General features: G+C 48.0%; 5 protein-coding genes across 5 annotated transcripts; 3 read left to right on the top strand and 2 right to left on the bottom strand.

The window, feature by feature from the left end:
- Positions 1–901: 901 nt before the first annotated feature.
- Positions 902–2,212, bottom strand: PEX2_105280 (uncharacterized protein; the record flags this gene model as incomplete). The annotated part of the gene is made up of 2 exons (XM_016747796.1): positions 902–1,923; positions 1,984–2,212. 2 exons carry the CDS (start codon positions 2,210–2,212, stop codon positions 902–904), a joined length of 1,251 nt encoding a protein of 416 aa, XP_016593283.1.
- A 494-nt stretch (positions 2,213–2,706) lies between these two features.
- PEX2_105270 (ATPase, AAA-type, core) lies at positions 2,707–10,031 on the top strand (the record flags this gene model as incomplete). Its single annotated transcript, XM_016747795.1, has 6 exons — positions 2,707–4,177; positions 4,296–5,708; positions 5,762–6,098; positions 6,150–7,828; positions 7,875–8,642; positions 8,707–10,031. The coding sequence occupies 6 exons, from the start codon at positions 2,707–2,709 to the stop codon at positions 10,029–10,031; spliced, it is 6,993 nt and encodes a 2,330-aa protein (XP_016593282.1).
- A 366-nt stretch (positions 10,032–10,397) lies between these two features.
- On the top strand, positions 10,398–11,159 carry PEX2_105260 (uncharacterized protein; the record flags this gene model as incomplete). The annotated part of the gene is made up of 1 exon (XM_016747794.1): positions 10,398–11,159. One exon carries the CDS (start codon positions 10,398–10,400, stop codon positions 11,157–11,159), a length of 762 nt encoding a protein of 253 aa, XP_016593281.1.
- Positions 11,160–14,304: 3,145 nt separating this feature from the next.
- On the top strand, positions 14,305–14,793 carry PEX2_105250 (DUF3602 domain-containing protein; the record flags this gene model as incomplete). Its single annotated transcript, XM_016747793.1, has 1 exon — positions 14,305–14,793. One exon carries the CDS (start codon positions 14,305–14,307, stop codon positions 14,791–14,793), a length of 489 nt encoding a protein of 162 aa, XP_016593280.1.
- A 1,754-nt stretch (positions 14,794–16,547) lies between these two features.
- PEX2_105240 (Glycosyl transferase, family 28, C-terminal) lies at positions 16,548–19,077 on the bottom strand (the record flags this gene model as incomplete). The annotated part of the gene is made up of 6 exons (XM_016747792.1): positions 16,548–16,610; positions 16,665–16,979; positions 17,048–17,949; positions 18,444–18,529; positions 18,581–18,719; positions 18,783–19,077. The coding sequence occupies 6 exons, from the start codon at positions 19,075–19,077 to the stop codon at positions 16,548–16,550; spliced, it is 1,800 nt and encodes a 599-aa protein (XP_016593279.1).
- Between the last annotated feature and the right edge of the window lie 136 nt (positions 19,078–19,213).

The raw sequence follows: 19,213 nt of genomic DNA, 5'->3' as shown, positions 1-19,213 counted from the left end.
GCTCACGAGGCTAGTCGGGCGTGTCGCATTATGCCCGAAATAGGCTATGACACGACTTGGTCTGTCTAGACCTGGATTTGTGGTAGAACCTACAGAAGAGTGCATGGGCAGTTAGCTTTCAGTTCCAAAAATATAGACCAGAGGGTACTTATATTTGGGCATCTTGCCGGTTTATGCAGCAAGTACCTTGCTGTCGTCGCGCGAAAGAGGAAAATTCCCTTTCGGGATGGAGTTCGTTCAGGAGGCGGGGTTCTTGGCTAGCAAGAACTGTCCTGATTTGCAATGACGTGGTCTCAGGTTGAATCTCGGAAGTAAAGCCTTGGTGACGCAGATAAGAGAGAAATTGAGGTCGCAGGGCCGATCAGTGCTTTCGGAGCTCCATGGCGAGGGTTGAATAGGCGGTGGTTCGTGGCAGAATAGTGTCTTATCGCACCCGCTATACTTGCAACAAAGGCGTCTCTCTTGCTTAGGGGGTGAATCCTTGTGATGGAAATAATGATGTCAACTCCAACTAGCTGGTATAATTTGCGCACTAACTCCACACAAGTATCCGAAATCGAGACTCTTCAGCCAAAAGTATACGATATTCGTTCACTCCTTACTACACATTACACTCCACTACTCTAGGCATGGTAACGAACCCCAAATCTAGGACCGCATCTACATTACGATATTGAATAGTATCATGCCCAGTCAATGTATGAGACTTTTACTTTCCAGGGCCATCCTCGATGTCATACTTGTGGAACATATCCGGTCAGACTAATACAGAGTTTTGGAGTCAGTTGTCATAAATGAAAAGCATTGGATTTGTGTTGAATTGGTTTACACGCCAGATCAATTCTTGAATCAAGAATGATAGCTCAAACCGCCGTCCTCGTGAGTCCTCGTGGGAATCGGTTTACACATCCCACTTGCTTGCGACAGCTGGGGGCAAAACGCCATTGACAGCTCCACCTTGTTCTCTCAGATTCAAAACCTGCTCACCCTCCTTACGCTCAATCTCAATTTTTCCGTTATCCACGCTCCTAGCGAATGCAACGATCATTTGGAGTAAGCTGGCAAACTTGCCCAAAGCTGGCTGTTGGGTCTCCTCCCACTGCTTGACATCATTTCGCATGTCCTGAACCCGAATATGGTTGAATTGACCAGATGTATGATGGCCGAGAACGAAGTTGGGAGTCTGTGTAAGCCACAGCCGAGGAAATTCTTCCTCAAGAACTTTGACAGTCCTCTTGCTGCGAGATCGAGTCTTTAGGTCAAAGACTGCACACTGTGGGATCCGCTGGCCTTGGATTGCAATGTCGAGCTGCTTCGATGCCATTTCAGTACTGACCGAGGGGACATCTGAAGTTATTTTTTCTTCAATAGAAGGCAACATTTCCTCTGGGTTGATACTCTCCTCCTTGGGATCGGGAACGGGAACGGGATCTTCTTCGATTTCCTCGGGATCCGGAACCAGGTCGGGCAAAAAGCCATCCGCTTCGTAACGCACCAAGCACTGCATGCCGGCAAACTCATACTCCACCACCCGTTGATGGGACTGGGAACCGTCCACATTTGGACCCCACCTGGTGTATGCTTCCGGGAAAGTATGTCCATACCCACGGATACCGGGAATCGTTTCGGTGGGCGAGTTTTCCCTTCTGATAAAGAAGACCGTCTTGCCGAGTACCTCAACAAGGATCCTGAAGGGCTTGCCATCACCACGTGCAAAACGTAGCAGGTTTCCCATTGTATTGCCGCATCCAATGATGTCCACACTGGTCACGGGGAACTCGGGTTTATCTGCGAGGATTGCTTGCACCATTGGCTCCAGAGGGTAAGTGGGAAATTGTGCGGCATTTCGATCACGATAATACTTGCCCTTGTCTTGTTGAAGCTTGCGTGGATTAGACAGAGGCGTCCACTTTGGCGGTTCACCTGGTAGAAATGTGTCAGCTAACATATAGGTGGTGAACAGTGCCTTTGTTGTCATCTTACCTGGAACGATTATCCGGCTCTTGTCCCCACCAAGCCAGTTGTAGGATGTCAGATATTGACTGTTTGTGATTCGAGATATGTCATCTTCTTGATCAGGTGCCGGACTTTCAATTTCATTGTGCTGGATTGTGACAATGATATCTCCCAGAGGTGCTGGTGAACTGATCTCGGTCGCTCGTGCTCTACCTCTTCCTCCCCGTCGCCCTCTTCCCTTTTCGCGCGAAGACATAGTGTAGACTATGCCGGCGGTTAGGGAGTAGTAGACAAAGGTTGGCAAGCAATACAGCAATGTATGTGGAGATAGGCAAAAGAACAATTAGAAGTAGAATGGGCCAAAATCTTAAGTACGTTCTCGTTTGCTCTCTACGCGCGCGCGTTATACTGTAGGGGCAGGGGTATAGATCCCTGTCGCCACGTCACAATCTCTTCCTGCGCAATTCCTGCGCATTCTTGCATTTGTTAGTTTTTGCTGCGGATACCTAGGTAGCCCAACTAGACTATAAAAATAGCTAGGCACAAGCTTACAAGGCAGACAGTTCTGGTAGTCTGCATGTTTAGTGTAACTGTGATCTGCTTTATTATCAATGAGGCAGAATCCAAACTGCCTCTTATCTCTATATTTTAAAGCCTTTCTACGCCTCATTTTATTTTTTATCTTTCTCTAGATTTGATTTCACAACTATCTATGTTAAGTCTGCTGTCATTTGAACTATATTTCCTGTCATGTCTACAAACGTTCGATCGGAGCGACTGGCCAAGTATTTTGGAGCCGTCATCCATGGAAAGCAAGAAGTCCAGGATCTGAGCAATTTCAAGCGATTTATTGAAGCAGTTCTGGACAAGAGTAATCCCGGCATTGTTGTTCAACAAATTATTTCAAGCAAAAGCGCGCTGGAGGCCTTGCAAATTGGACTGAGGCTCAACCTCACCCCGGTCTTCATCAACGGGTACACTGCGAAGTTGATTCAATACTTGAACCACCGCGAAGTCAAGCTCCTTTGCAACGGCCAATTTCTCGAGCAGCTTCTTCTCATCATCTTGGAACCCCGTATCCTCTGGGGCGCATTTCTGGAGGCGTTCCGGACCCGGAAACTGGATGAGCATGCGATCCAGGCTCTATGCTGGTTGATGACGGAGTTGCTTTCATTGCCTGCCTCTCGCGGGATGGATATTAGAGCCGATGCTCAGACTATTTTGGACGATGGATCGCTCTTTTCTTCGTCCTCGGTTGACATACGAAACTCGGGCCATAAGATCAAATATCTCCTAGAGATGAAATCACCCGCGACCACCCTACAGCACTCCGAGATCACCGCAGGTGGTCGGCATGATAATGATTTTGCCGACTTTCGCTTGACGGCCATCTTCCCTACTGCCGATGAGATGGGATGTACGGAGAAACCGTTTTATCGCCGTGCTGAAGACATCGCGGCGCTGTCCAGTGGCCAACGTATTGCGGGCCACGTTGACAATCAGTTTCGTCTTCTACGAGAAGATATGCTCTCGGAGCTCCGCGATGACCTTCAAATTGCAAGAGGCACAAAGAAGGGCCGACGGTCGGCTTTCCACTTAAGAAATCTCTTCCTCGCTCGTATCCGCTGCACTTCTGGAACAAAAGACCGCCTTCGGCCATGCACCATTGGTGTTACTGCCCAGTATGGACTTGAAAAACTCACGAGCCTCTCAGTGGATGGTCGCAAAGATTTCTTGAAGAACGCGCCCCAGTTTGTCAAGCATCGTGCCTTTGGTTGTCTAGTTAGAGACACAAATATCGTGGCTTTTGCTACAATCGAAAGAGAGATAGATGAACTGGTAGCTAACCCCCCAGTGGTTATGCTGCGTATTGCAGGCGAAGAGGCGCTCAAAAAGTCTCTGCTTTACCTAAAGCTCTATCAAGACGTGGAGTTCCTGCTTGTTGACACCGCAATGTTCGCATATGAGCCAATTTTGAAATGCTTGCAGGAGAGGATAGATATGCCTCTTACAGAAGAGTTGTTCCTTTACGAAAGAGACCAGCCGGTGCAAGATTCAAGTCTAGCTCCATGGAAAGTTGTAAAGAAGTTGAAGGAAGAATATGGATGTAATGTCCAGGGCACCCTTAAAACTTCAATGCCAGTGACGCTCGACTCTTCGCAGCTGGATTCTCTGTTAGCCGGCTTGACACAGAGAGTGAGTCTTATTCAAGGACCACCAGGTAAGATCATCTGAATCCTCTCACTATCCTTTCACCACCCTTTCATGATTCCATAACTTCCATTCCGAAAGACATGAAACTAACAGTATGAGCCTAGGTACTGGTAAGTCATTCATAGGTGCCCTTCTCGCAAAGGCCCTCCATGACAATAGCAAAGACAAAATTCTGGTCATGTGCTACACCAATCATGCCTTGGACCAATTCCTGGAAGACCTACTAGATATTGGTATTAATCCATCTGACATCGTGAGACTCGGATCTAAGTCCTCACAACGCACTGAGCCGCTTGGATTGTTCAAGCAACACTCGTCCTACAGGAGGAACCAAACTACTTGGAACACCATTAATTCACTTGAAGCGGAGGGAAATGAGCAAAAGGACAAATTGCACGACTCCTTTCAGGCTTACAAGAAGCTTGGAGCTAATGCTGAGTCTATTTTGGACTACCTGGAGTTTGAAGAACCAGAGTACTTCGAAGCTCTGACCGTGCCAGAGGGCGAAAACGGCATGATAATGGTCACCAAGCGTGGAAGACCAATGAAAAAAAACTACCTTTATGGACGATGGATCAGCAACCAAGACCCAGGAGTGTGTTCTGGTCTTCTTCCTGCTCGTTGTCGCGATGTTTGGAGCCTGGATCAGAAAATACGGGAGGAGAAAGAGAGGTCTTGGAAGAGAGCTCTACTGAGTGAACAAGCAGAGTCTTTGGGCGTCAGAATAGCATTGTTTAACAAATGCCAAACCCGACTGAGCGCTACTCTTGGTGAGAAAAACCGGGAAATTTTGAAATCAAAGCGGATCATCGGCTGCACCACAACCGCCGCGGCAATGTATTCCGAGGATATTCGACATGCTTCACCTGGCATCGTGCTTCTTGAAGAAGCAGGCGAGATTCTTGAGTCCCATGTGCTTACGGCGATGACACCGGAGACCAAGCATTTGATCTTGATAGGAGATCATCAGCAGCTACGGCCAAAAATCAACAGTTACAGTTTGAGCACAGAGAAAGGCGATGGTTATGACCTGAACGTCTCTCTTTTCGAAAGACTCATACATGCCGGGTTTCCACATACAACATTGAGCAAGCAGCATAGGATGTGCCCCGAGATCTCAAGTCTTGTACGCAAGCTCACGTATCCTGATCTGGAAGATGACCAAAAGACCAAGAACCGCCCTCAGCCACGAGGACTGTGCGACAGGGTGATATTTTTCCACCATAAAAACCCCGAAGACGTTTTTGTCGAGGTCTCCGACCGAGATGACGAGAACTCGAAAGGGAGCAAAAGAAATGTGTTCGAGGCAGAGATCGTCCTCAAGATCGTGAAGTATCTCGGACAACAGGGGTATGGAACAGAGAAGTTGGTCGTGTTGACTCCGTATTTGGGTCAGTTAAGTCTACTGAAGCAGACTCTAAGCAAACAGAACGATCCAGTTCTGAATGATCTTGATTCCCATAACCTTGTCAAAGCAGGCCTTATGTCGCAGGCTGGTGCTTCCCACTCTAGGCGTCCAATCAAGCTGTCTACAATTGGTAAGCAAGGAGAAAAAGGCAGGTACAAACAACAGTCTGACATGAGAAAATAGACAATTTCCAAGGAGAGGAGAGCGAAATAGTCATCGCGTCACTCACCCGCAGCAACAATACTGGCGACATAGGATTCATGGCAGCTCCCGAGCGCCTCAACGTCCTTCTTTCTCGGGCCCGAAATGTTCTCATTCTGGTGGGAAACTCGGAAACATTCGTTTCTAGTCGAAAGGGCCAAAAGCACTGGAAGCCATTCATTGACCAACTTAAGTCAGAGGGGCATATATACGATGGACTGCCCGTCCAGTGCGAGCAGCATCCTCAGACAAATGCCATTCTTCGAACAGTGGAGGACTTCGATCGAGAATGCCCGGATGGAGGATGTTCAACCCCCTGGTAAGTCACAAAGAAGGTTCGTTGATGATCAGATGCTGACTTTCCTTGTAGTGGTGTGAAACTGAGTTGCGGAGTACACGAGTGCCCATCAAAATGCCACCAGCTTACGGATCATTCAAAGATGAAGTGCATGAAGATCGTGAAATGGACGTGTCCCCGGGGTCATTGCTTATCTCTGTCCTGTTCCCAGGTCAAGCGTTCCTGTCGTTTCTGCATTCAAGAAGATCAGGTTAAAGAGCGCAAGCGCAAACGCGATCTCGAGTTGGAGAAAGAACGGCAAAGAAAGCAGAATGAGTACGCCCAACAACTTGCAGAGGCTCAGGAGGAGGCTTCTCATCTTAGGCGTGTGCGTCGCGATGAATTCGATGATACTGAGCGGGCGAGGGTTCTTGAGCAACACCGCCAGGAAATTGAGGATTTAAGGAATCCCCCCCGACCAGTATCTCCTCCGCGGGAATTGAGCTCTGGAACAACTGTGAGGACACCACCAACCGTCACGGAAGCAAACTCGGACTCTAGCGATACAACCACTCAAAGCCGTAGTGTTGCCAACGATACAGTTACTCAACGTGCTAGTGCTCAGCCTACAAATCGACAGGTAATGCCGCCACCAAAGATATCGGCCGCTAAAAGAGACTGGGACTATCAAAAGCAGTTCTACAACGCTCAAAGCCAGGAAATCGACAAGTTGATCGAAATGATTGGGCTTGAATCGGTGAAAACAAAGTTCTTGTCTATCAAAGCAAAAGTCGACGTTTCCGTTAGACAGAATACTGATTTAAGCAGCCATCGATTTGGATCCGTATTGCTTGGGAATCCTGGTACCGGAAAAACAACCGTTGCCCGCCTCTATGCAAAATTCCTATCGTCGATGGGGATCATTCCCGGCGACAAATTCATCGAGACAACCGGGTCCAGGCTCGCGAATGATGGTGTTTCAGGATGTCAAAAAACCATCGAAACCCTCCTGAAAGATGGCGGCGGTGCCATCTTCATCGATGAAGCGTATCAACTCGTCGGCAGCAGCTTTGGTGGTACCCAGGTTCTGGACTTCCTCTTGGCTGAAGTTGAAAACCTCACGGGAAAGGTAGTCTTCATTCTTGCGGGATATCAACGACCGATGGAGAAGTTCTTTGCGCATAATCCAGGGCTTCCTAGTCGTTTCCCCCATGAGCTTAAGTTTGAAGATTTCGAAGACGTGGAGTTGATGCAGATCTTGGTCGGATGGATCGAGAAGACATATAAAAAGCAGATGAAGGTTGAGGATAACCTTGGGGGACTGTACTGTCGCATTGTCGCTCGTCGAATCGGGAGCGGACGTGGTCGTGAGGGCTTCGCCAATGCCCGAGCCGTTGAGAATGCCATGTCCAAGGTTTCTGAGAGACAAGCTGCACGGCTCGCCCTGGAAAGGCGACAGGGTAGCAGCAAAATTGATGACTTTTTCTTCAGTAGAGAAGACATGATCGGCCCAGACCCATCGCAGGCTTTGAAATCATCCAATGCGTGGAAGAAACTGCAGACTATGATTGGTTTGGACGCTGTGAAGAAGACAGTGGAGGCCATTCTAGACACCATGCGCTACAACTACCAGCGTGAGCTAGATGAGAAGCCCCTGGTTGAATACAGTCTCAACAAAGTTTTCTTGGGAAATCCTGGCACGGGGAAAACTTCAATTGCAAAGATCTACGGTCAGATACTTGTCGATATTGGGTTTTTGTCTAACGGCGAAGGTATGTGACCTCCCCCGCTGTCTATAATATTTACTGACAATCGTAGTGGTGGTGAAGAACCCGTCAGATTTCGTTGGCAGCGTGATGGGAGAGTCCGAAAAGAATACCAAAGGCATACTCGCATCTACATTGGGAAAGGTACTAGTCATCGACGAGGCCTATGGACTGTTTGCTGGGGGAACCTCAGATGGAGCAGGTTCCAAGAGTGACCCTTACAGAGCTGCCGTGATAGACACCATTGTGGCAGAAGTACAAAGCACGCCAGGTGACGACAGATGTGTCTTGCTTCTCGGTTACAAGGACCTCATGGAAGAAATGTTCCAGAAGGTCAACCCTGGCCTCAGCCGACGCTTTCCCATGGACCAGGCTTTTGTCTTTGACGATTTCACCTCGGGTGAACTGGATGCGATATTGAATCTGAAACTCAAAGAACAAGGATTCGGCATAACTGATCGTGGCCGTCGCGTGGTATTGGAGATGCTCGAGCGTGCTCGCAACCGTCCACATTTCGGTAATGCAGGCGAGATTGATAATCTACTCAACACCGCCAAGATGAGGTATCAGAAGCGCCTCTCTTCCTCCAAACGCCCCGGTTCTGTCCCGGATTCTATTCTTGATGCTCCTGACTTTGATGAAGACTTCGATCGTGCTGATAAGAAGGAAAGTGTTGCGAAGATGTTTGAAGGCGTTATCGGATGTGAAAGTATTGTTGCCAAACTGGAAGGCTATCGACAAATGGCCCAGAGCCTCAGACGACTGGACTTAGACCCTCGCACGCAATTGCCATTTAATTTTGTTTTCCGTGGTCCTCCAGGTATAACCCTCTGCTCACAGTTATTTGTCCACTGAAATATTGCTTACATTTAAATCCTTCTTAGGTACCGGGAAGACAAGCACGGCCAGAAAAATGGGCCAGGTCTACTACGACATGGGCTTATTGGCTTCAAGTGAAGTGGTAGAAACCTCAGCGACGGACCTGGTGGGCCAATATGTAGGTCAGACAGGCCCGAAGACTCAGCAAGTTCTAGAACGTGGCCTTGGAAAGGTACTCTTCATTGACGAAGCCTATCGGCTCGCTGAGGGACACTTCGCCAAAGAGGCCATGGATGAGATTGTGGATGGCATTACCAAACCCAGGTTTGCCCAGAAGCTGATCATCATTCTAGCCGGTTATGATTCAGATATCAACCGTCTAATGTCCATCAATCCGGGGCTCACCAGTCGTTTCCCGGAATCTTTTCAATTTGACCCATTGTCCCCGGAAGACTGTATCAAGTTAATTTGTGAGCTCTTGTTGAAAGAAAAAAGAGATCTCCTCAGCAAATCACAGGCCCAATTTGATCTGGTCTGCTTGGAGAGCCCGGACTTCGAGTTCACTAAGGCAATGTCGCAGCGTTTTGATAGACTTTCAAAAACTGCAGGCTGGGCCAACGCAAGAGATGTTGGAACGCTCACGAAGACAATCTTTGGCAAAACTCTCCAGTCTTCCAGCGGGAAAAAGCTAGTTTTGAGCAAAGATACTGTTCTCGAAGCCCTTGACTCCATGATCAATGAGCGATGCAGCAGGGAAGTCTACCCACAAAGCCCTCCATCAACTCCAATCAAAATGGGAGATCAGACAGACCTGGCTGTACGCACTCAACCTTTGAGCAAGCCTGTTACCAAGCTGGAAAGTTCAGTCAATGGGGATATGGCCTCCAGCAAAGAATCAGACATGATGGATTCTGAAACAGACAAATCCACTACCACCACGATTCGAGATAATGGTGTTCCCGACGAAGTGTGGCATCAACTCGAGAAGGACAAAGCTCTAGCAGAAGCGAAAGAGAAAGAGTACATGCGCTTGAAAGAGGAAGAGAAGGAGCAACAGAAGAAGATGTTGAAACTGAAATTGGAGGAGGAAAAGGCAGCACGAGAGCTACAAGATGCAAAGCGAAAAGCAGATGAAGAGGCCCAAAGACGCCATGAAGAAGCCCTACGCCAGCATGAGTTAGAGCGCAGGAGGCAGGAAGCAATCTTGGAGAAGCTCCGCAAGCAGCAAGAGGCGTTGGAGGAGGCACGTCGTAAGGAACAAGCTAATCAGATGAAGCTACGCTCTATGGGGGTCTGCGTAGCGGGCTACCAATGGCTTAAACAGATCGGCGGATATCGATGTGCTGGTGGCGCCCATTGGGTCTCAGATGCGCAGCTTGGAAGTTCCTAAGCTTGAGATACTGCATTTGAGAATGATTGGAATATTGTTCACATCAAACTAGATCGATCACTGTTGGACTTCGATGTAATACATGCTTGGTTTCCGGTTCCGATAGGAAACGCCTAAGAAGCTCTTCTTCAGACAAACCCCTTACAATAATGACCAGCGGCGCGCGTGTACAAGATCTTGAAAATCCAAAAATCGTTTACATTGTTCAATTGTGAGATGCACGCGCGCAGATGCACGCGCGATGTGAAAAAAAAGACTTACCTCCACGACATCTTTTACATCCCACAACGCTTGTCCCTCTATCTCACTTCCCATCATACCATCATACCATCTAAACTTTCCTGGAAGTCAACATCCAACTCAACCATGGCGACTGCTGTGCCTGCCACGGAAACTGACGAGCTTGCCGCCAGCATTGAAAACCTCATGGTGGAACCTGAGATTCTCATCTCCCTCCGCGACGGCGACCTCATGGGATGCTCCACCACCAGCGAAGCCGCTGCCATCTCGGTGTCACTCGACGCACTCGCGGGCTTCCATTCCAACGGAGTCTTCGTCTTCAAAGACCCCCAGGCTCTCGAGGCATACTTCAGCAACACTTCCTCGACCCGTGCAACTGCTACCAAGCTCCGACTGGTTCCAATGCACCAATGTATCACCAACCCCATCCTCAGGATGCACATTGCGACGAAGATGGCCGAGGAGATAAATGCTCGGCTCACGCTCCCGCCTGTTAACCGCCCTTCTCCCCAGTACCCTATCGAACCCAAGGGCTACGAATTTGTCGAGCTCGTCAACGATTGGAGAGCTGCTTGTAGGGCTGCTCCAAATGAACATGAGGTGGAAGAGATCATCTTTGATCTATCGGGAGCCAGCAGGCTCTGCCCAAGCTACATCTCTCGCTTGCTCCAGAACATGAGCACTGTTCTTGCTGTCAAGGCCGGGGGCCCGTTCCACAGCCGACTTCGCGATGATGAGTCCTACCAGTACCAGGAGAATGTGGTGAAAGGTTTGGCTAGTAACCGGCTTTACGTGGAGCTGATGCAGGTGGAGATGCAACAGGAGATGATTCAATTCCTCAGCACCCTAACTACGATTGGGATGGGGGTCTTTTTCCCTGGCATCTAGGTTGAGGTTCAACCACAGGGCCGGGTATTGGGACGAGGCTTTTCTCTGGTGTTGGGGGTTTGAGACCCCGATATGATTGTTGCAGCATGATGGAAGGAGGACTCTGGATGGGATGCTTGAGGATGATGCCATAGTCTTGGCATTAGTTGATACCTCAAATGAACTTTTCTGACATTAATAATTGTGCTATCATCGTAGTGGTACAAAGCCATTAATCCAACGTAGCACGAATCCCAAATAAGCATTTTAGACACGACTGTCAACCAGGTTCAGAAGTCTTGTTTTACTGTGTGTGCCACGCAAATGTGTTTCAGAGTTATATCTGGAGTTGGTCTAAAACTGCAATGACAGATCCTTACCTTGATAATGCGAGACATGGGTTAACAAGACAACTGACCTCCAAGGTTCTCACCCAATACCCAACGCCAATATCTGCCGACATCTATAACAGTACCAAGACAGCCAAAATTCCAACCCAACGAGCTTAGCCTCGGATCCCGACAACCTCCCTCAAATGTAACACAGCTGACCTGATCAGCAGGATACGGGTACCAGGTCACATCGACAAGCACCGAGCCAGCTAAAATGGTAAATAGGCGAGATGACACAACTACCCCGTAATAATAGCATCCAAAGCCTAAGTGCCAGTCCCGGTGCGGGACCCGAGGCCCGGATAAGCAGGGAAGTGCTGGAATTCCCTAGAGCTGGCCTTGGGGCCCGGGGGTACTCTAGAGTCTTGTGAGACTACGTCGTAGTAGGCCTAGTAGTACCCCTAGAATTGGCCAATGTACATTGCATATCCCCCGCTTATATGGAGTAGATAGAAAAGTCCTATGGTTTATACTTTTTACCGTATTCATATACATCTAAAACGACGTACATACAAAAACATGTCGGTGTGTTCTTGCATATAACGTCCCTAATAATGTAGGCGGCTGACTATTCTTCCAAGGCGATGAATAACAATGCAGCGCCGGCTCTGAGCCGCCAACCGGTTCCCGGGTCTCGGCCTAGCGACTATGATAATCATGTGTCATGGTGCTGCGCTATTAGCTAATAATGGGGTAGTGGGGGGTACTCGGTGGCTAGTGTCTACATAGTAGTGTGGAATGGGCTAGTTATGGATTAGGATTGGATAGTAAGAAGGGGAATACTACGGGGTACTTGGCGTTTGGTTTAATCGCGCATTTAGACTACATGATTATAGTTGTGTTTGATATGTGAGGGGGCGATAGAATGCCATGTATTCTATTCCCCTGAAGAATCTCAAGTCAGGTGCACATTGATGATCCAATTGGGAGATCGGGATGTTGTTTTGGTACCTGGCAACCATCACAATACTACTCCGTACAGCCGTGTCACTTCCAGACGAAGACACGTATTCCCTGAACCCCACGTGAGATCACAGCGGAATTGGTTCCTTTTTGCATTTTACCCCCTTGAGCGGGGTTTCCGAGGCACATAGATTACATAGTAGGTAGTCATATTATTGTAAGTTGAGGAAAGGCCCCGAGACGCATGACTCCGGCAGGTCCCAGGAAAAGTTGGGGAAGAGAAAATCTGGGGAAATGGAAACGCACAGACACCGAGGGATAGCGATGATTCGTTGTCTCACCGCTCGGATCTTTCGGCCAGTCAGAGCACATGAGAATTGAAATTTTCCTTTTTCTTTTTTTTTTTTTTCTTTTTTTACCTTCCTTTTTCAATTTTCAATTTTTTTTTCAACGTCATTCAGCATCTGGGGAATGACACTTGGCACTTGCCTATTCCTGGACTCCTCGGCTCAGCTGAGAGACAAAAACCAAGGGGGCAACCTTAGACACCATTCTCGGCATGCTGGGCAATCGTACTAGTACTACGGTGAGTGAATTATTGATCTCCCAGACATCAGGTACCATGTGCAAGCACTAGCCGATGCCCTAGACTCCCAAGGTTGGATCGACGGGGCCCGCTAATGAAGAATTATCCCGCAAAATTCTGCGATGGAGTCATCGTGCATAGCGATCTGCGTCCTGAATTTCAGTCGTACAACATACAACATGTAGCGGTATTTTAATGATCTGAGGGTTTACATACTGATATACTGATCTGATATTGATATTCGCAATCCTCAGATATACATTGTGTAGTATAATTATAGAGTTGCATTATATCGCAATTGCACAACGTACTAGTTTCACATCCACGGATGCTTGCCACCTTACCAACCTCTAGGCCTAGAAGTGAAAAATGTGCCGTTGCACAAATAGCCCCTGGTGTTCTCTGGAAATAGAAAGTGGACACGGGCCGGTGAACATTGAATGATGCAATTGTTGGAGCAGTAAAATACCTTCTCTCTTGGTATTCTGTACTCTACAATACATCGTGTGTATTTTATAACTACAGCACACAACACACTTCTGCCAGCTCATTACTATGCTGTATGGAGCACTACAATGCCTCATGCCTCAAATGATCGGAATTGCGCAACACCTGACGTGCTCAAGAAATGGCCCCTGTTGCGGTGTGTGATTACTAGGGATAATAACGTGAGTTATACAGTGCATTGTAAAAGTAGATCTGGACACTGAAATGAGAGGTTTTTCTGCATTTCCTGGGGGTAATGGAAATCCTCATTGGTTGCTCAGCCAGTTTCTGTTACGTCTTGCCACTCACCATTGGTGGAGCAGCCCCAGTCAGATGACTTGGTTGCCCAGTGGACAATTTAGTAAAAGCGGCCAGAGTTTTATCGTCTGGGGGAGATTAAAGGCCAATCACCTTCCTGAACCAGATCACAGGGGTATTTTAAGGACACGTGCCGGTGCTGACATAGCAATTAAAGCGGAAATATCCCTAGCCGCTACACTCCGATGACGACGGGGAAAATTAAGGAGAAAATAAAAATGAAAATTCAGAAATTTAAAAAATAAAAAATAAAAAATTCCAAAACAGACCCCCACAGCACCTTGTGACTGGATGTCGTGCCTGGATCTGGAAATGACTCCAAATAGGTCCCAGGACTATATAACATATGAGTCCCCGCTGTTTGCTAAAGACCCATACCTGCAAATTCTGATTCCTGGATGGAGTTTTTATAGTCCTTACAGCATAGACTGTTTATACCTCTATACTTCAGATCTACTCTTAATCTTCACACATCTCAACCATGCCTTCATCAAATTACCGCGTTGTTGAGCCGCACCCTTCAGTGCCCCATGCCGGCCGTCCAGCTGTCTACACTGGCCGAGGAGGATGCGGGAATGTCGTCAACCTCAAGAACACCAAGACCACCGACTCGCGCAGCGCAACCGGTCCAGCTTCTCTAGCTCGTCTCGACTCCCGCATCCCAACAACCTTCATCTCCGGCCGCGGTGGTGCCGGCAACGTCCACAGCAGCACCGAACGTGCCATCTTCAGCTTCGACGAAGAACTCGAACGTGATCTGCGCCAGGCTGCCCCCGTCTACCACGTCGGACGTGGCGGTGCCGGAAACACCATGTACCGTGACGACTGCAGCAACTCCAGCTTGAGTCGCAAGTACTCTGCTGCCAGCACGGCTACCAATTCCAGCACTGGATCCGTGGCTGATCGTGCCCGTGACATGGCCCGCCGTGGTCTTGAGAAAGGTTGGGGCAAGCTGAAGGGCACTGCCTAGATGCATTGTTCTTTCTACTTCCCTTGCAACACTTCTCGTCTCTGACGAGAATATCTACGACATAACGACAACCAAAAAAAAGTTTTTGCCTTTCTCTTGACCACATCTCAATTTTAATCAACCGGGAATTCCACCAGATCATCCAGATCGAAAAATCGAGGACAACACCCCGTTGACCGTCTTTCTACAAGACTGTTTCTTTCTGCATGTATCTGCGCGAAATACCCCAAATTCAATTTCCCAACCTACCATCCTACATCTTCCTCCCACGGAACCACCAACATCTCTTTGTTTCATCGAAACACTCAAACTCAAACTCAAACATGGGCAAGACCGGCGTTTCACTATGTTCTTTGTGGTTAATTTGCGCCTCTCGCCAAACCACCTTACATCACACGCCAGGTTCTGGAAACCGGGTTCTCTTCTCTACGGAGTCTACGGAGTTCATTCAACACAATTACCCAGATCGCGCCATCGAACAATAAATGTCTGGTTGCATCATTCTCGGAGTTCCCAGTTTAATTTCCTCATTGTGTCGCACTTTCTGTGTTTCTATCTTTTTCAACATATTCCCCCCCAATATTGCGTCACTCTGAGCTACTACTTCCTAGCCGTGGGTTTAACAATGAATTGCATGCTTGGGATCTTCCCTGGCTGGATTACATGTCTCCAAAATTATTTCCAAGGCTCCAATTACATTAATGTAGTAAGTAGTAGTAAATTTCGCACAAAGGATACATATTAGGACATATTAAGACGTGATTGTTGTGAATGGGTTCCACTCATGGCGAATTCTAGACTTGGAGGTGTCGCACGTCGAGTCATAACGTTGTACCCGCACGTAGGCGATGACAGCCGAACAGATATTTTTTCTTTGGTTCGGTCCACCGATGTCATGTTCTTTATGCTTTGGAACATTCTTTGGTTCTTTTTGGTCTATCGACCTTCTTCATTTGGATTTTCTATCTTTTCTTTGAACTTGGTGTTCGGTCTGGATTACAAGTCCACTACCATTTGCTATGTGGCAATATATATTCCCTTCAACTTTATCCTCATGAAGGCAACGACATAAACAAGATTCCTTTGTATAAAACAAAAGGAGTCGCCTCCCTTACCAAGTGAAGCCCATCTGCATTCGGTTATATCGGATACCCGTGACTACATGTAGTTGACTCATAAATGGGAGGCGAATTGGAGAAGGAGTACGCATATTTTCATCATCTTTGCCCCCGGGGTCTTGTCCATAGGTAGAATTAATAGGATCGACTGCTACTTCGTTACACTCAATGATTTCTTGAGTAGATTTCTTACATATCTCTAGGGCTATTGAGGACATATAATCAAGCTACTCTGATGGGATAAAAAATAGATGGCGAGAACTTATGCATGCAGGTATGTCCGAGTGAAATTATGTCTAGAGTAGAACCATCCCCCAAGACGCAAAAGAGACTGTATTTGCAGTAAAGTCAGAGCCAATGCCAAGACGACATGAGCTGGATAGGAAATTGGAAACTGGGGTATCAAGAGTCGGGGATGCGACTCGGATTTGTGATGTTGGTCGATCACTTCTTGGTATGCACTGCCAATTGCATGATGATCGATCCAGGTTGACAAGATCTGTTTCTTGTGTTTGTTCTGGGGATTGGAGATGGTGCCTTGGGGATCGTGTTGGAGGCAGTGGATGTGATCAATCCTAGAGTTGACTCGGTAGAAGGCCACCATGATATCAAAGACTTTCGTCATAGGCGAGTCCTTTATGCGAATCGCTTGTGGATCACCTCGGGATCCTCGTGCCATTCGTCTGCGCTAACCCACATCTAGAGAGTATTTAATTAGCTGTGATACATTGCATAGAGGAAAGATTTGCATACCTTTCTAAACGTGCTGAGGCCGGCAAGAATGCTACCGCCAATCCACGTGGTGTACTTGCGCTCAGCAGGCGCAGAAATGCGGATCTTCATGTCCTCGACTGCTAGTTTCTTAATCTCGCGCATCAACCGATCAGGGAAGTTCTTGCACAGTGTTGAACCTCCAGAGAGCACAATATTGAGGTATAGCGATTTTCGCAGGTCGAGATCTGTGCGAGTGATGGCGTCCTGCACGATCTGGTGCACACCGGGATACTCGAGGCCGATGAGCTCGGGATCGAACAGGATTTCAGGTGCACGGTAACGTTCTTGGCCGATCTTGAGAGGTAAGTTCATTAGTATTGTTGTAACATCAGGACGAATCGTATTCCGTTGACAGTGCATACCTTGATCTTGTGACCGTCCGGAAGAACGTAGTCCATCGCTTTAGCATCAGACTTGTGGTAGCTGTTCATCCACTCCTTCTCTTCCCGCTTCGGATCCAGCGACACGTAGCAGACCTTCTCCTTGATCATCCGCACCACCTCCTTCTCAGCGCTGGTGTGCAGCACATGTCCAGCCTTCCGCAGCAGCAACTGCATCTGTTCCGTAACATCACGACCAGCAACATCGATTCTCCGAATACTGTTCGGAATAGCGAAGCCCTCGAAGACAGGCACCGCATGGGAGACACCGTCACCAGAATCCAAGACCACACCCGTAGTCCGACCAGACGCATAAAGCGACAACACAGCCTGAATCGACATGTACAGAGCTGGCACGTTGAAAGCCTCGAACATGAGCTGGGCAGCGATATCACGGTGGGCGCGCGGGTTCAGCGGTGGCTCCGTGAGCAGAACGGGGTGTTCTTCGGGGAGGGTCTTGAGCTCGTTTTCGTAGACGTAGTGCCAAATCGATTCCATATCTTCCCAATTCGTGACAATTCCGTGTTCCAGAGGATACCTGATCTTCAACAGTCCGCGGAGTTCTTGCGCACGGGACCCGATGAACGAGTCTCCTTCCAGACCACCGGCCATCACCCGTGGGTGCTTGGGACGACCGACAAACGACGGGAAATAACATGATGGAATCTCCTCTCCGGCAAAACCTGCTCGGATTGTGCCACTGCCATTGTCGATGACAATTGGCACGTTGTGAAGAGTTGCTTCAGCCATTGCGGGGAGTGTGGTGTGGATGGGAGGTGATGTCGGGGAAGGACAAGCGCGGGTATAGACGGCCTCTCGGCCTAGAATGGGCGACTCGGAGGATTGACGGGGCGGAAGTTGGATTGAAGGCGCATATAATATTTCTGTGGTTGGGCGTTGATGTTCTTGTCACTGATTCAGGAGTGGACGCGAAACCGCAAATCCGCAAATCGGGAATTGTCAACAAGGAGCTTGGGCCACTCTTAGTCCACGCCTGGTAAATTGAACTTGCGACCATAGAATTGAAGTTTACAGAATTATCATAGTATTTTGACTTGCTGATAGTAAAATAAGAAGCATAGATCAAATGTTTGTGCTAATAACTAATCGGTAGTGGTTCGGATGGGTTTAGAAAGTAATTGACTCTCTTCATGGTCTATTAGATGACTTCTACATCCATTCAATAGACCGAACAAACCGAACTCAGACCGACTGCTTGATCGATGTCTGGTTAGATTTCATGCAACGTCATAATTCGTGATAAAAGACAGGTCCCAATCCCATTGTTCAGTCAACAAAAGTGGATTAGCGGAGATCAGTGCTCGAAAGTCACCAGAGGGGTTCCTTTAATCCAAAAAGCTCAACTCGTCAGACATACTTTCCGCAAGACTTGTATTTCCTGTTCGCATAGACAATACCTCAGCCTTCTGAGTCTCTGCTCTGCCAATTGCACTGCCCACATCCCTAACCAGAGTTAGCCAGACTGGTCGAGTCGATAGAGGATAGATTATTTACTTGACCGAACTACTAATCACGTAGTTCCCTTCCTCTAGCTCATCAGCCAATTCCTGCTGGTGATTATCGGCAAGATCTGGATTGGGGACCACGATCAAGGGCACTCCCAAACGAAGTCCTGCCAGAACAGTCCCACTTCCTGGGAAATGGTAAGTGGATCAGGGTTTCCATATTTGATACACGAGATAGGGACGTATCATACCAGCGTGACAGATGATCAAGCCGCGCTCTTGATTGAGGGCCTCCCTTTCCACGGTCATCATCATTTGGGCATCAATGCTCGGCTGGAAGTCGAACCCCCCAAGTGTGAGACCGTGGTGGGGCTGGTCACTGTCGATGAAGTTTTGGAAAACTTGCTGGCCATCTTTGCCATACTGAACAAGAAGATGGGTATAGCCACGTTTGGCTAGAATCTCGAGAAATTGTGAACTAAGTATTTGTTCAAGTAGTTTCTGAAAGGAAGCTGTGGCCCCCACAGTTACAAAGCATAGCTTCATGGTGGCGATGTTGTTGAGTTGAAGTGTGCAGAGAAATCAACCTTGGAAGGTTCTCTCGTTATCAATTATCATCCTCACATAAGAGAATTGTAGAAAGATGCATTATCGAGATGAATGAACAGTCCAGATGTAATCA

This window comes from Penicillium expansum, assembly GCF_000769745.1.
Source record: "Penicillium expansum strain MD-8 chromosome Unknown contig362, whole genome shotgun sequence".
In the NCBI taxonomy this organism is placed as follows: Eukaryota; Fungi; Ascomycota; class Eurotiomycetes; order Eurotiales; family Aspergillaceae; genus Penicillium; species Penicillium expansum.
The sequence above is the reverse complement of the archived record's forward strand: the minus strand, read 5'-3'. Positions and strand labels throughout refer to the sequence as shown.